The sequence below is a fragment of the Protopterus annectens genome, chromosome 1.part1, assembly GCF_019279795.1.
Source record: "Protopterus annectens isolate FY-2018-M chromosome 1.part1, PAN1.0, whole genome shotgun sequence".
NCBI lineage: Eukaryota > Metazoa > Chordata > Ceratodontiformes > Protopteridae > Protopterus > Protopterus annectens.
In genome coordinates this window covers 1,105,001,211-1,105,018,166 of record NC_056726.1, presented here as the reverse complement: position 1 = coordinate 1,105,018,166, position 16,956 = coordinate 1,105,001,211, and the positions used below count along the sequence as shown (strand labels likewise).

Genomic DNA, 16,956 nt, shown 5'->3' with positions numbered 1-16,956 from the left:
TCTGTTGCCCTTGCTTGGAACAAACTTCCATTAAACATAAGTTCCATCACCCATGCATTACATTTTAAAAATGAACTAAAACCTTATGCTCAACTCCAGGACTTGTCCCTGCCACGACCCAATGTAAGCACCTTTCACTCTCCTTAAATCACTAATTAAGTTTTCTCCCTCGCTCGTCTCATTTCCCACAACTCCATGCTTGTTAGCCAATGGCAATTGCGTTTTAGCAATTAACAGGCATAATTTTGTCTTGTAGATACATGATTGCTTTGTACAAATATTGTGTTTCTGTTGTATCATGTAAGCTGTCTATTTTGTTTTTATTTTGATCTTTGTACTATCTCTCATATATGTATGTGCTTAAAAATGTTTTAACTGCGATATGTTTTTCACGTAACTGTTTTTTTGGAGCTTTTCTCCTCAGGGCTCCACTGAAAATGGGCTTCAAGCCCAGTTGGACCAACCCGGTTAACAAATGTCAATAAATAAATAAAAAATAATAATTCATGCAGTTGTGCTCCAGAGTGGAGTGCTTATCTTTAAACAGGTAGTTACTAGGTTTTCCCTTTATGTCAAGGTACTGTATCACTTATGTCAGTGTTTTAAAGACAAATAATTGCAGAAATAATTCTACCATACACAGATTGATGAACTAGAAATCCATGCTAAGGAAAGTTGTTGATGCAGATGGTAAAAAGTGGGTCCATTTTACCCTACTTAATAATTAAAGAACAACCAAAAGCTGCAACTGAGTTACCCAAGTTTAACGATCATGTATCAGGCAAAGCAGGAGGAGATGCTTTACTTGCTAAGGAACCTTGAGAAGAAAAGAGGACACAACTGAAAAGGGATGCAGAGAGATATAATATTAGGTTAATGACTTAAGACTCCTTACAAGCCTAGCCAATATACCCAATGTTACCCAATTTGTGCCTACGCCTTACAGACAGTCCCAGACCATAATGGGATATCGAAACTGCATTTGAAGAGGGCCAAGAAAGGGTTCTGCTTAATGTGAACAGGAATCCTGTTCCAAATAAGGGGAAATCTCTGAAACACATATCTGCCTCTCCAGCAGGCTTCAAGACTATTTTGACTATGTTTACACCCTGTAGTTTCTTTGTGAGGAGCCTATCAGATTGCTCCAGCTGCTGTAAGTGCCTAGTCAAGTACATGCTAAATGGCACACACTGTACATGATTATTAGTCTGGGCTGAGTACAGGCAAACGCCTTATGCTTATCTTTAGCTTTGGAGGCTAGTTTATTTATTTAACATTTGTTGACGGGGAAAGTCCAACTAAGAACAGATCCTATTTTCAGTGGAGGCCTCGAGACGCATGTCTTTGGAATGTGGGAGGAAAGGAGAAAACATGAAGGAAACCCATGCGAATGCAAGGACGACATGCAGACTTCGTAGAGACCACACCCAGCCAAGAATTGAAATGGACAACCTATTGCTGTGAGCTGGCAGTGTTAACCGCTGCACCACGGCACCACCCTAGTTTTACTTCAATGTCTGCTCTGAATTCAGACACCTGACTAGCTCCTTGGTCACTTGATTAGACTAATGAAGAATTGTTTGCTCTGGCTCACATTCCTTCTTACATCTTCACTGGATTTTCTTTCTTTTGTTGTACAAACTATTAATACTAGGATCCACCAGGGTGGATTGTTTTTCTGTTTTGACCTGGGTTTATTTCAGTCTGTTACTGCAGTTTCTAAGCTGTTGTTTATATGGTCATACAGCATTTTTGTGCATGCTTCTGCATATGTTTCTGTATTTTCAAGATTTGGGAAAGTTTGGAAACTAGCTATGCCATCTCTTAATAGAAGGTAACTTACCGAAGAGAAATTCTTAAAGTTTTTTAGGATTGGGGAGGGACTAGTTTTCCCTTTATTTCAAGGGAGATGGCTCTGTGACATTAGGGGGGTGCAGCACTCTCTCACATTTGGGAGTACTACAACTAGGATATTTGTTCCCCTAGTAGGAGTGCAGACTAGGGCATTTGAATTTACAAAGTCAAAAATCTTTGGGCCTGCATGTTAGTGGTCATGTATGCCTCCCAGTTAATGGAGGGGTACTTAAAATCACCCACAAGTATGTTTTTTGGCTGGATGATGAGTGATTCCAGCTTTTTGTGATGCATGGATTTCCTGGTTCAAAAAGGGGGACCTGTGGCTAGCAAGAATATAGTAATGGAATTTTCCCTTAGTTAGTTGGACATGGAGTAACTCAAGCATGTCATATTGTTTGACCAGTCTTGAGTTCAGTTTACCTTTTATGTAGATAGCTACATCTCTTTCTTTTGCGCTTTCATTTCAGTGGCTGATCATAATGCATGGAAGGTGTTATAGCAAAGCACTGCCAGAGTGCTTTTGGTGGCTTTGAACCATGTTTCAGTAACTCCACAGATGTCCGCATTCTCCAGGGTGTGGTGAGTTTCCAGGGAGTGCAGTTTCTTGTTCAGACTCCTAGCACTGAGTAATAAGACTTTTAGCTTATCCTGAGTAGCTTTTGTTATGTTTGAAGGTTTATCTGTTTGGCAATGCCTAAAAAATACACTATAGGGGTGGATAATGTTTTGGCCAATATACAAATGCCTAGAAGTGACAGGTGAAGACCATCCCTGGCAAAGTAGTGTGGCCCATCACCCATGTCCTCCCAGAGTGATAAGTGCTGGACCACTTTGGAATGACACCAGTAGATAAGCCAACTATTAAAGTTGAACATTTTCTGCTGGTATTATAGAATCCTCAGTGCTAGGCTCATACCTGCCTGTGACACGTTCTGAGAGTTCAATCGCATCTCTCTTCATATTGTCCAAGGAGGTACAGCTAAGGTCATTCACACCCTCATGGTCTGTAACTGAGTCATACTGGTGCTTAGGGGTAAGTGATCTGGCAAATCCTGGTCCCTGGCAGGCAATTAATTGTAACCTGTCCTTATCCAAGCTAGTAAGAAGGACATTAGTGTGTCTCACAATGAGTCTCCAATGACCAGAATATTGGGTTGTGGTGTGTTTTACCTTATGGGCTTGGTAGTTGAGACACATTGAGATATGGCTTTATGAGTTGTGATGGGAATTGTCTTTTTTCTGTGCATGTGGAGTTTCTGAGGACTGTGCCTGACTGGCCTTTGAGGTTTGGGTAAGTTACATGTGAGCACATCTGCATATGTGAGTCTATGTTTGTGGTCCTTTGTGAGTCCGGTGAGTGATGTGTAAAAGTCACTGATAACCTGTCTGTTGTTTTTTGTGTCTGTACAGGAAAGTCTCTTGTTTTTTGTGTCTGTACAGGATAGTCTAGCCTCCAATGTCAATGTTTAACTTCATTTCTCACATACTGTATTTGTCTTTTCAATATGGATGCAGAGATAGCAGGAAAGTACAAATCGAAGGCTGCATGTTCTAATATGTACTTGAAAAGATAGAAGTGGAGGATGTTTTGTAACTGGATGAGGGAAGGGTAATTACTTGATATAATCTGCAGCTAATCTAACCAGCATTGCTGCCCAGTGCCAAACCAGATGCTCTCTGAGCAGCAATAATCCTGGGTAATATAATAAGGTAAGATAGATCCAAATAGTCCTAACAACTAAATATGTAAATGCTGTTCATCAGGCAGCTAATTGCCCTGTGATAACAGAGGACCAAATAAAGTGAGGTGCTGTTTTAGAGGGACAGATTAAAGCTGGTTTATGGCTATAGTAAAGGAACAGAGACAGTTTATAATAAAAATGACCAGCTAAGAATTAGATCAGGTATTAGTTCGAGTACCCTCCATGGATTCTGACCAAGTGGCAGGGACCATGTAATGAGACTGATTGTAAATGCAGTGACAGCCAGACAGAAAGGCAGTGTAAAGGGATGAATTGATGTACTTAAACAGTGGAAAGAACTAGAAAATTCTTAAGCAAGCTAGCTAGCTGAAGTTCAAATGGAAGAGGTCAGCTTGTTTCTACCTCAAGCTGAAGTTGAAGTGTCCTTATCAAAAGTACAAAACCAGAAGAGAATGACCGCACTGATGGCGCTGGAATGTTACAATGTAACCTCCCAGAGTCCTTATCAAAAGTACAAAACCAGAAGAGAATGACAGCACTGATGGCGCTGGAATGTTACAATGTAACCTCCCAGAGTACCACCTTTACAAAACAAAGAGGCATTGTTGAAAAGATGGCACAGCTAAGCAGGAGAGAACATCTACACAGGGACTACAGCATCCCAATAGTGCTAGTTTTTAATTTATTGATGTATTTATTTTTATTTATTCTGTATTAATCAGATAGGTAGCCTGGTAGAAGACTCCTTCTAGCCACTACCTAGCTCATATGGCAAGGACAACATTTGGTAGACAATAGCAGCCAACAACCAAATTATAATGTAGGAGGTTGGAATAATGGTTAATGTGTTTACCTTACAAACACAAGTTGCAGGGTTTGATTTGTGTATGGGGTAATTGGCTAGGCTTAAAATGGCCCACAAGAGCAGTTAGCTTAGTACAAACCTATGAACAACTGCACAGAGAATTTAGCTTACATATACAAGTACAGTGTTCAGAATAAGGGTTCAGCCCACAGCTATTCACACTGATAATGGACTACATTCACAAAGAGGTCAGAGGGGTTAGATCAACAAAGCTGTTTTATGCAGACAATGTGGCATCACAGGCAGACCTTGAGCAAGAAGTTCAGAAAAGGATAGGGGAATGGAATGCAGAACTGAAGGCACAGGGGATAAAAGTGAAAACAGATAGAATTGCAGTCATGGCAGCAAATAGGGGTGATCACAAGGGAAAACAGTGGAACCGGTTAACAGTTTCAGATACTTGACAGCGGTGGGTGAGGAGAAGGGAAGTCTGAATGAAGAGGTCAAAGACAAAATCAGAGGGGCTTCAGCCAACTGGCACAGAGTGTCAGGGGTAGTGTGTTACAGAAGAATACCAAAGAAGCTGAAAAGTAAGGTGTATAAAACAATGGTGTGACCAGTGCTACTATATGGTACAGAAACCTGTACAGTGAAGGAAAGAGAGTTTCGGAAGCTGTAGGTGATGCAGATGAAATGTGCGAGATGGGTGGTAGGATGCACACAGTGAGGGAGATGGAGAAATAGGAAAAAAAGCTATAAAGAACTAAAAAAATTAACCATGATTTGTGTTAATATCAGAAAAAAAGTGTTCCAAATTTGATGGAATTATTAGGTTCTATAGTGAGTTTAGGGAACTAAATAGCATTTCATAGCATGATGGCTATCCCATATCTAGAAATGAGTTCATAGGGAACCCAGAGATGGCCAGATACTTGACGACCAGATATTGGTATTTACCATGTAACCCCTCTGCAAAGTAAAAAATCAGCTTTTGTAATCCCAGATGGTCTATATCAGTCCACAGCAACATTGTTTGAAATTCTAATGGATAAAATAAGCCACATTCCAAACGTGCTGGGGAAAACCTAAATAAAATGGTCATTTGTTCAGCGAGTGCATATCACTTAGCTAAAGTAAAGGATTTGTTACAGCCCAGAAGATAAGTGGGCTTCAGAAAGAAAAGTAAACTGGGTGGCAAGAGCGTAACTAGAAAAAATAGACCACAAAAAGTTACCCATATACTCCAATGCAGCAGAGGAGAGGCTTTTCTTTCTTTAGGCAAATATTAGAGGAAGTTTGTGACTAAATTTGCAAACACTACTTGCCATTTAAAAGATCTCATGAAAAGGAAGGCAGTTGTTAATATACAATGATCTCTTGAAACAAACACCATTTAATGAGCTAAAACGGATCCTGCGTTCTCAGCCTGTATTAGTGACTCCTAATTTTACTAAAGAACTTACCCTATATACTGATGAATCAGTTACTATAAAATTACTTTAGGAATAAACATTTTAAACAAAATATAAAGAATTCATGCAGCCTGGAGATCTGATATGTTTTTTTTTTACATAAACTGATCTTTGGGGTTGTTATAACTTATCATTGTTCTCTATATAAACTTTAAGTGTTAATTTCTCACTGAAAGGGTTTTATTTGGTTTATTATACTCATACATCACTGTCAGTTTTTTTTTTTTTATGTCATGCAGGGTTGGCTTCCTTCCCCTTTGCCATTCAATTTTTCCAGTGTTTTTTTTTTTTTTATCATATACTGTGTTAATGTTACAAAGGTGTGACAAGCCTCATTACTGAATCCATTCCGCCTCCTTTACTGCTAAAAAGGGACCAGACTCCAAACATTTACCTTTGACATGCCCCTTTTACATAGATCACATTTACGGAGTCACACAATGGGCACAAATTTTTGAGAAACAATCTTTGTTCTCTGAAGATGGCCACTCCAACACCTCATCTGGGTGGCACGCCACACAAAAACAAACATGCATCACTTGACAGCTATGAAGACAAGCAGGCAGAGTACCCATATTTTGGAATCTTTACCACAAGACAATTACAACGGCTGGGATTCCAGGCAAGAGTAAATATAAGTAGCCTCGCTTCACAAAAAGAGTTTAGCCTGGCTCATAAGCAGTGAATTACTATGCTCCAGGAGGAGTAAGTGAACTGTCCTCTGGATCTTCTTTTGTAGCTAAAAAAGGCCATGCTCACACTTCTCACAGTTAGCACCAAACTTTATTGGTACAGTTATCTGCCAGACTCTTGTAACTCTATACAAACTCTACAATTCCTTATTTTTTTAATAGAATCCCAGCAGCAGCAATGACTGAGTTGTTTAATTACAGCTATTCAAATAACATGCAAACTCCACTTAGACATGTCTGAGAAAAACCTTCTTCCACAGAGAAGGTGATTTCCATACATGCCACCCATACTAAAAATGTTACTGCAAGAAATCTGGACAAAGACTAAAATAACTGGGGGGAGAAAGGTTGAAAATTAGAGGCAGATTTTAAATATTGGCCTTATAAACTTAGAAATGTTAGAATAACAAGATATGTATTGGCATGCTTTTTCTAATGGATATGAAGTCTAAAAGTCAAAGGGGTGGCCTAATGGTTAAGGTGATTGCCTTACAAACACAAGGTACAGGGCTTGAGTCTCACAAGGGATAATTGGCTAGGCTTAAAATGGCTCGCAAGGGCAGTTAGCCAAGTACTAACCTATAACTTATTTGCCAGAAAACTACACATTTTATGAAGAACAGTCCAAAAATATGGACATTCCGTGAAAGTCTGGTTATTTGACAGGTATGCTGTCACCCCAAACAGGTAGTCAAACCACCACTTTCTCATTATTATACTGCTTCCACACAGCAGTTACATAAGAATGCTTCACTTCCTGGCCAAGAACCCACAACTAACATGACAAGGACTTATTAGCACCAAGGAGGTGGCAACCCTTTTGATATAAAATTTATACACCCTCAACCATTACCTCACATTTGATCTGAAAAAGTCCTGTTTTCATTTAATAAGGATAAAAACTGTTTCTGTCCTTTATGACTGAGGTCTATAAATAAATTAGTTTTACAGATGCAGATCTCTAACAGTCTGCTTGGCTCTTGACACACTGCCCTTGTTTTACTGCAACACAGTGCAAAGCCTGGACAGCTCTGGATCAAGTTTCCTTTCCTGAGGAGGAGGAGGAGGAGCAGACCTCACTTCAGCTAATACCCATTTATGTTAACTAAACTTGTTTTAATATCTTACACTGTTTCCTGCACTGTTACGTGGGTTTCATCAGGCAGGATTGATTGTATCAACCAATGTTAAGCTTACACCCAGCTGATGCTTTACTAACAAAGATGACTACAGGGATTGCTACTTACTGCCCTGGTCTTCCTTCACCTTGCTGATGCAGGAAGACATTTGCTTTTCAAATTGTGTTGCAAACACTTACACTTATTTTACTTTTGAAGTAGTCTTTACTCATCAAGAGAACGTGCTCATCTTGCTGATTTATTACTGGTTTTAGTCGTTTATGTAAAATTACTACTTGGCTAAAAACTAATAACACACACACACACACACACACACACAATGAAAATTACTCTGGCAGATTCTACTGCTGCCAGGATTTTGTGGAGATTTTAGTTTACAATCATATGTCACTTGATTTCTTTGTTGGGCTTGTTTATTTGTGCTGAAGGTGATAATCTTTTATTCCTTCAGGAAATGGAACTGTACTCTAAGAAGTGCTTTGCTACTATTTGATATATTAGTAACTTAACTAAGCAAGAAATAACTAGATTTACACACTAGACGCACCTACAATCATAATATACAGACTTTAATTGCTTGTAACCACACCATGCGCATAGTCTAAACTGATTTATTGTATTTACTTTGTGTATTCAGCATTTCTTACCTGCTCCAGTTACTCACTTCTCACTCCTAATAGTAAAACATGCACAATCCTTACAAAGTTTGGAAACACAAAGACAACAGATTTCTGTACAAGGTCTGGGTTTTGAGACTGATAGAGGTGTTTTAAGGGTGGGAGGATGGCATAAATATTAAGGTTTTTACCTGGCAAACACAAGGTGCAGGGTTTGAGTCTCACATGGGGTAATTGGCTAGGCTTAAAATGGCCCACAATGGGCAATTAGCCTAGTACTAACCTATGAACCTATAATCTTACCAGAGCTCTCATTAATACTTTGTTTCAGCACTAAACAAACATCAGCCCGATCTACTCAGTAATACAAACATCTGTTTGTTACATAGTATCTGCATACAGAACTACTGTTTATTGCATAGTATCTACCTGCATAACAGCAGCTCCCCTGTAATGGCACTGTACGGCTCAGCAATACAAACTGCTGTTTGTTACATAGTATCTACCCACAGAACACCAGCTCCCCTGCAGCAGTGCCTTGCATGGTCAGCATGCTCTTTCTCTAGCATTTTAGATCTGATCCCACTTCTAACTTCTGTATTCAGCGATACAATCTGCTACTTGTGCAAAGTAAACCTAGGAAAAACAAATAACATTTACCCACAGAATACCAGTCCCCTTCAACAATACTGCATGTGCCCAACATTTCTTACCTCTAACTTCATGTTGTTATCTTTTTTAAGTCACAACACTGCTGTATTCAGGGATTAAAGGTTCTACTTGTGCATTAAGTTACCAAAAACAGCAGATAACTTAATGTCTAACACTTTCCTGCATCTCTGTTATGGTACTAAACTCTGTGATGTAATTTCCTGTGTGACATTAAAATATGCCCCTCTTGACATGCAACACCACTTAATATTAATAGGAACAATTATAAAGGAGGAGCAAAATGTGAGGCCTTCTAAATAATTAATGAGACAGTGGGCACATGCAACTTGCACTTTGCAATGTGACACCAGATTTTACTACATGCACACAGTGCAGATCTTGTTACACTTCTTAGCTAATTTTGTGTTCATTTCAAATAGTTGGAAAATACTAATCTGTTGCAAATTTTACTCAGAATAACACAAAATTAATCTACAACTGTATAACATTTCAGTTTTTAAAATATTATTACTGAATCTGAAATGACAGCAAACAACATAATAGAAGTAATGTTTGAAATCAGATATGCTTAGATTTACTGATATTCTTAATACAGTGAATGCTATGGGTACGGCAATGGGTAGAGTTGGGCTGAGCTGGAAATGAGTCAATTAGATCAGTTCTCTACACTGGTAAACAAATAATAAATAAAAGAATATTACTACACTGGGTTATTACAAAGATCCCTTTGGTCAGATTATGCTTGGGAAGTGTAGCTGCAGTGAAGTTGAACCAGTACATCTGCAACTACAAATGTATACAAAGGAATACTTGCACCCACTGGGATCTTCTCTGCCCTAATTGTGGAATGCAAATGAAAAAACAAAACAAGCATTCACACTCAGTGTACCATATGCCAGCTGGAAAAAGAGTAGAAGTGTCAGCTGCAGTTTTCACAGAAATGAAAACAGGTGGATAATAGAAAGGAATATTATAACAGGGATGTTATACTGTTACTTTTAATGACTACACTCATGCAAGCAAATATGCTGATTGCATAAGACATTGCCAGCTGCAGCATACGATGCAGCCAGATGGTGAGCAGCTTAATAATTTAGAAATACTGCCTAGACAGGGAGCTGACAGCAGCTATGTGTGATGTGCTTACAACATCGGGATAGCACATAGCCTTCAATGTAATCCTATCCCCCAAAAACAAAGTTTTTGGGTACATTGACATGTGAGACATTCTATAGGCATTTGGGAAGCACTGTAGGGTTTTATCAGGATGCAACTTTGTGTATTCTAAAAAAATTTCTGACTGTAATGGGCAGTGAGGCTGGAAACTTCATTAACAGAGAAGATAGAAACTATAGCAATTTCCTATCAACCCTGACTGCATTATTTGCAGTCATGAAAGGAACTCCTGATATGGTTATCTTCCTAAGAACAGTTGGTAACACTGTCCACATACACATGTTGGTATGGTAAAGATGCTGAAGGATACATTAACCAGAAGAGCTGTCTCTCCACGCACTGTTGCCTTGTACATCATGTAGGTATTATCATTAACTAATTTCCATGACAATATTCAGAAAGCACGCACAATGCACAGATGTGGAGCTCATCCCAATATCCAGAAAGCATACACAATGCACATATGTGGACCATGTTTGATTTATAACATATTTTACCTGATTGTCATATCCCACATAGATATCTAAGGAGTTAACGATAACATACATTTGTCAGCAAATAACTTTCTGTGTAGGCAGACAATATGTCATATTTCTTTTTACAGACATTAGTGGACATCCACTTGAGTCCTGGCTGATGATGCTAATAAGACAGCCCCACAATGCAGCGTAACCTGAAATGGATGGTGAGTAAGTATATGTTTGGTTTGCAAAGTCTAGGTCCAGTGTTTGGATCCATCTAAGTTGCCCCTAATACATACCTGGGAAAACACCAAAGATAATCAGTGTGTGTGTGTGTGCCATCATGCACAGTGCAATAACATTCAGGTGTGTGTATGCCATTATGCACAGTGCAATAACATTCACAGATAAAGGCCTTCCAGGTGAGAGGCAGAGGTCAGCCATCTGAACTTCAAACACCAGAATTAGAGCACCTACAAGATGAAGGACAAGGAAAGACAGCATCACTGATTTAAATGACTGTTGTGGTCATCCAAGTGCAACTCATATGATAACATCTGGCAGAAAACAATGTATCATGACATACAACACAAAGAGAAACATTATACTGCTGCAGTGACATGATACATACAGAGTATCCTGGCCAATGCATATAACGATTGTGAAGTTACCGGCCAGTGCTTATAATGATTGTGAAGTCACCAACTCAGTAGAACTACAGCAGAAGATGCACTTAAGCAGACCACATATAAAATGGGTTATTATGCTTGTTTCCACAGCACAGCTATAGAGGCAACTGCACATGAAGGACACTCACGCATCACTTCTCAGCATGAATAAACCCTAACCTTAAAAGGATGACCCATTATCTATCTATCTGTCTATCTATCTATCTATCTATCTATCTATCTATCTATCTATCTATCTATCTGTCTATCTGTCTATCTATCTATCTATCTATATATATAAAAATTCTTCCCTTAAGATTAACTTTACATGTGATTTTAGTGTACTATTTCTAGGCAAGGGCCTAACAATAAATTTACAGCTCTGAAACATCAGTTAGAAACATTTTAGGAATAAGCTCCTTTTTTGATGAGGTCTGCATAGGTACATAGATTGGTACTAGGCTATCGACCCTACGGCCTACACAAGACTAGCCATAACAATTCCCTGGCTATTTCTTCCCACACTATTTACTTCCCTGGAGCTCTGTCTAGCAGGGTGATTGATGTGATCCCTGGGGTGAATTTCCTTTCTCCCATCCAATCATCAAGGTTCCTTTTGAAGATGGCCAAAGAGGCACTCTGCTTGACATGTATAGGCAGTCTATTCCAGAGTCTGGGGAGTCTCTGGGTCAGGAACCTATCCCTTCAGCATGTTTTGTTTATTGTGATGACAAGTTTTAGATCCCTGGAGCATGTGGCTCTGAGGGATTGGGATTTCTTTAAGTGTAGCATGCCCAACAGCTCTGGGTTTGACATGGCCTTGTATGTTAAGCAGAGATCACTTCTGAGTAGACGATATGCGATAGAGTATAGCTGCAGTTTGTTAAGGCGGTCAGCATAGGGCATCTGTTTTAGGCCTGTGATTCTTTTAGTGAGGTATTTCTGTGGCCTTTCCAGTTGTTGCAGATGTCTTGAAAGGTACATACCAAATGGGGCATTGTATTCTATAATGGGTCTAATGAGGGATGAGTACAGTGGGACAATGGCCTCTTTTTTTCAAGATGAAAAGCCCTTAGCGATGAGGTGTGCCACATAGAAGGATTTCCTGACTATTGTGGCGATGTGGTTATCGAAGGTGAGACCACTGTCCACCTGTGTCCCTAAGTCTCTTATCACACTTACAGTGTTTAGTGTACTGCCATCTATGTGGTAATTCATGGGTACACATTTTTTTCCCAAAGGGGTTAACTATACATTTTTTGGCATTGAGCTTGAGCCCATGGCTCCGGCACCAAGCACCTGTTTCTGTAAGGCCCTTTTGTACAGTATCCACATCATTTGGGGATTCAATAATGGCTCCCAGTTTGCAGTCATCTGCAAACTTTGTTAGCCAGAGTCCCTTAGTGTTGGCCTGTACTTCAGAGAAGTAGATGCCAAACAAGAGCAGTCCCAGGACTGAACCCTGAGGTACTCAATTTGTCACTTGTCTGGAGCTGGATTTGGAGTCAGCTGCTTTTACAGTGTGAGTTTTGTCAGTAAGCCAGTTGGCAACCCATTGAGTGACATAGGGATTAATACCCAGCTTAGTAAGTTTATCTATGATTCCAGAGTGGGGGATGGTGTCAAATGCCTTGGTAAGGTCCAGATAGGCTGTGTGGACTGCCTTACCCTCATCCATGGCTCTGGAGACTGATTTGAAGAAGTTAATCAGGTTCAGGAGACAAGAGTGGCCCTTCATGAATCCAAACTGGAAGGGGTCTAGTGTTTGAAGGTTGCCAATGTCTTTGTTTATAAGTTCCATGATAATATGTTCCATGGCCTTGCAGATCAGGCTCATCAAGGCTTGCACCTGTCACCCCTGGGCTTTTGGATATTGGCAAAGGCTCTTGCTACCCCCATAGTGCCTTTTTTAGGCAAGGCTCAAAAGACAAACCCACCTCCATAGGTATCACAAGGGATAAGAAACTAAGAGTAATGCTACTCAATGCCAGAAGTTTAAACCTCAAGATGCACACTCAAAACTCTCCTTAGCATGGAGAACATCGATACCTGTGCAGTAACAGAAACCTGGTTCAAAGCTCCCGAGAGCACCCCAGCACTACCAGGTTATACCTCATACCATGCTTTTTGGCCCCAAAACTTGGACCGAACCACAAAAGGAAGGGGAGTATCAATATTCACAAAGATACCCACACCTCCAGGTTGGTGGCACAGCACGAAGCATCAGAGACTATCCATGTGCAACTAACAGTGGGTAAAACTGCCTTCCAGTTTATAGCCTGCTACAGACCACCCTCCCAAACCCAGGAACCCCACTCGGCCTTCCAGAGAACACTGGAAAATATGAAGGTCTCTCCAAACACCATTATATTGGGTGACTTCAACTACCCAAACATAGACTGGGAGCATTACTCTAGCTCCAACACCCTAGCCCAAAGGTTCCTAGAATTTATAAACTCAAATGCTATGGAACAACTTGTTACCACTCCTACAAGAGGGAAAACATACTGGACCTGATTATCACCAACATGAGGACTCTATGCACCAGACCAGAAGTGTATCCCTCACTGGTAAGATCAGACCATAAACTAATCTCACTGGATATTCACATCCTGACCCCACCCTCTGCCCAGAAAACCACAGTGAAAAACTTCTCTAAAGCAAATTTCACACTCCTCAAAACCGAGGTGGAATCCTTCAAAGCCCCCGGGCCTGTGGAAAATATGGCCCAGACCCCAGAATCCTTTATAAACGCATTCTATGAACACCTTCAGGAATGCATGGATCATGCAATCCCAAATAAAACCAAGACCCAATCCTCCAAAGGCAGACGTCCTGTCTGGTGGACCCCAGCCATAAACAAACTATACAATAGAAGGAGGAAGCTACTACATGATAGAGCAAAATCCCAAAAAGGGAAGGCATCTCTGAACAGTATTAGCAAAAAACTACGGGCACTCCTAAAACCATCTAAGGCCAGCTTCAAGAGAAAAATTGCACAGGACACTAAGGATAATCATAAGGCTTTCTTTAGTTATGTTAGGAACCTGGGTGGGAATTCCCAGATATGCTCAGAATTAGTCCAAAACGACAAAAAATACACCGAACCCACAGACATTGCCAACATCCTAGCTAACAGGTTCAGCGCAAACTTCTCCCTCCCTCCCCAACAAAAGGGCAAATATCTATCCCAGCAAAGTGCTGCCCCCCTGACATCTCAGATGCTCAGGTAAGAGCTGCCCTCTGCAAAGCAAAAAACACAGCATCAATGGGACCAAATGGTGTCCCGGGCTGCGTCCTACATGAACTCCAAGAAGAGCTAAACCCAAACATAAAACTACTGTTCAGTCTCAGCCTTACTACAGGATATGAACCCAAAGAGTGGCGTACAGCAACAGTGGTGCCTCAATGGATCCTGGAAACTATCACCCCATAAGCCTGACTAGCTTGGTCTGCAAAGCTATGGAAAGGATCATCATGGACCTCATAAATAATGATATTGGGGACCTACAGACACTGGATCCTACCCAGTTCAGCTTTGTTAAGAGCAGATCCTGCCTCTTAAACCTGGTTGATTTCTTTGAAACAGTCACCAAGGCCAATGACGAGGGGAAGCTGGTCCACACAGCCTACCTGGACCTTGCAAAAGCCTTCGATACAATACCCCACTCGGGCATTATAGATAAGCTCACCAGCTTAAATATAAATCCCTATGTCACTAGATGGGTTGCAACCTGGCTCAAAGACAGAACCCACATGGTTAGAATTGCTGGTGCCATGTCAGACTCCAAACCAGTTACAAGTGGCGTCCCACAAGGCTCAGTCCTGGGACTTCTCTTGTTCGGTATATATTTCTTGGAGGTACAGGCCAACACAGAAGGACTGTGGCTGACCAAGTTCGCAGATGACTGCAAACTGGGTGCCATAATCAACTCTCCAGCTGACACAAGCATCCTCCAAAAGGGCCTCATAGAAACAGACAACTGGTGCCAGAGCCATGGCCTCAAGCTAAACACCAAAAGGTGTATAGTCATCCCAAAGTGCCCACAAATTACCACATAGGTGGTAATCCATTAAGTACAGAAGAAGTAATTAGGGACCTGGGGACCCAAGTTGATAGCAATCTCTCATTTGACAACCACGTGGCCAAAGTGGTTAGAAAAACATTTTATATAGCCCACCTAATCATGAAGGGATTCACATCTAGATCAGGGGAGGTCATCGTGCCACTTTACTCATCCCTCATCAGGCCCATAATTGAGTACAATGCCCCTTTTGGGATGTACCTTACCAGGCACCTGCAGCAACTGGAAAGGCCCCAAAAGTACCTCACCAAGAGGATCAAAGGGCTCAAACAGATGCCATATGCTGCCCGGTTAAAGAAACTCCAGCTCTACTCAGTGGCATACCGCCTGCTCAGAGGCGATCTGTGCCTGACGTATAAAGCCATGTCCGACCCAGAATTAATGGACATGCTGCACCTCAGAAAATCCAAATCCCTTCGAGCTACGCGCTCAAGAGACTTGAACCTCAGCACTGAAATAAATAGGACATGCTAGAGGGACAGATTCATAACCCAGAGGCTCCCTTTACTCTGGAATAAAATCCCAGTCCAGGTTTGGCAGAGTCCCTCATTGACTCTCTTCAAGAGGAATCTTGATGTGTGGATTGGAGATCATTGGTTTACCCTAGGTATCACTTCTGTGTCACTGTTAGACAGAGACACAGTATACTAACCTCGAAAAAGGGCATAGCAAAATAAATTTAAAATGGGTGGCGAAAGCCAAACACACTCTGGCTAGGCTGGCTAGGCTTATAAATGTCCTAGGGCAGATAGCCTAGTATGAACCTATGAACCTATGAATCTAATCAGACTGATGGGGCGGTAGTTCCCGGGATCCAAGGTGGATCCCCCCTTGTGGAGTGGGATAACTGTAGCTGTGCGCCACTCAGTGGGCATGAAGCCTGAGGTGAGGTGCCAGTTAATTTTGTAGTTCATGTAGTACACAGCCCGGGATGTCATCTGGTCCCATGGATGCTGTATTCTTAGCTTTGGAGAGTGTGTGTTTTACCTGTGTGGCCGTTATTACTGGAATTTAGCAATCTTCCAGTATTGAGATTGGATGTTTAGTGAGTTATAGGGGGATGAAGTTGGCACTGAATCGATCTGCCAGGATATTGGCAATATCCTTGGGGTCAGTATATTTAATGCCATTCTGTTGTAGCTCAGAGCAGATCTGAGCATTGCCATTTAGATTCTTGGACATAGTTATAGAATGCTTTGTGGTTGTCTTTGGAATCTTTGCCAATTTTATTTTCATAACTAGCTTTGGAGGGTTTTATGAGGGATCTCAGCTTCTTACTGAGGCTGGTAAGGGAGTTTTTTTGCATCCTGTGATTTTCCTATTTTCTGCAACAGTTTCTTCCTTTTGTTGTAAAGTTTGTTTATTTCAGGGGACCACCAGATTGGCTTCCTTTTACTGGGGGAGAGCATCTTGGTTCTATTTGGGATGGCACGATTCATGCATGAGTGGATGTGCTCATACAGTGCCTTAGTGTAGGATTCAGCAGTTGAACTTTCAGTTCCCGTCAGCATGGGTGTCATGAAGTCTGCCACTTCTGACTTGTGTAGCATGAAGTTGGCTTTGAAGAAGTTTTTTATGGAGGTTTCCTTACTGGGGGGTGGGGGGGTGG

The 16,956-nt window shown here is 41.0% G+C and overlaps 1 protein-coding gene across 1 annotated transcript in view; it reads right to left on the bottom strand.

Moving 5' to 3' along the window:
- Window positions 1–9,125, bottom strand: part of LOC122809041 (gastrula zinc finger protein XlCGF57.1-like) — a 150,794-nt gene extending 141,669 nt beyond the window's left edge. Inside the window, exon 1 of the mRNA XM_044080255.1 lies at window positions 8,999–9,125. Within this exon, the coding sequence (XP_043936190.1) occupies window positions 8,999–9,010 (12 nt within the window). The 5' untranslated portion in view covers window positions 9,011–9,125. The remainder of the gene's footprint in view (window positions 1–8,998) is intronic.
- Between the last annotated feature and the right edge of the window lie 7,831 nt (window positions 9,126–16,956).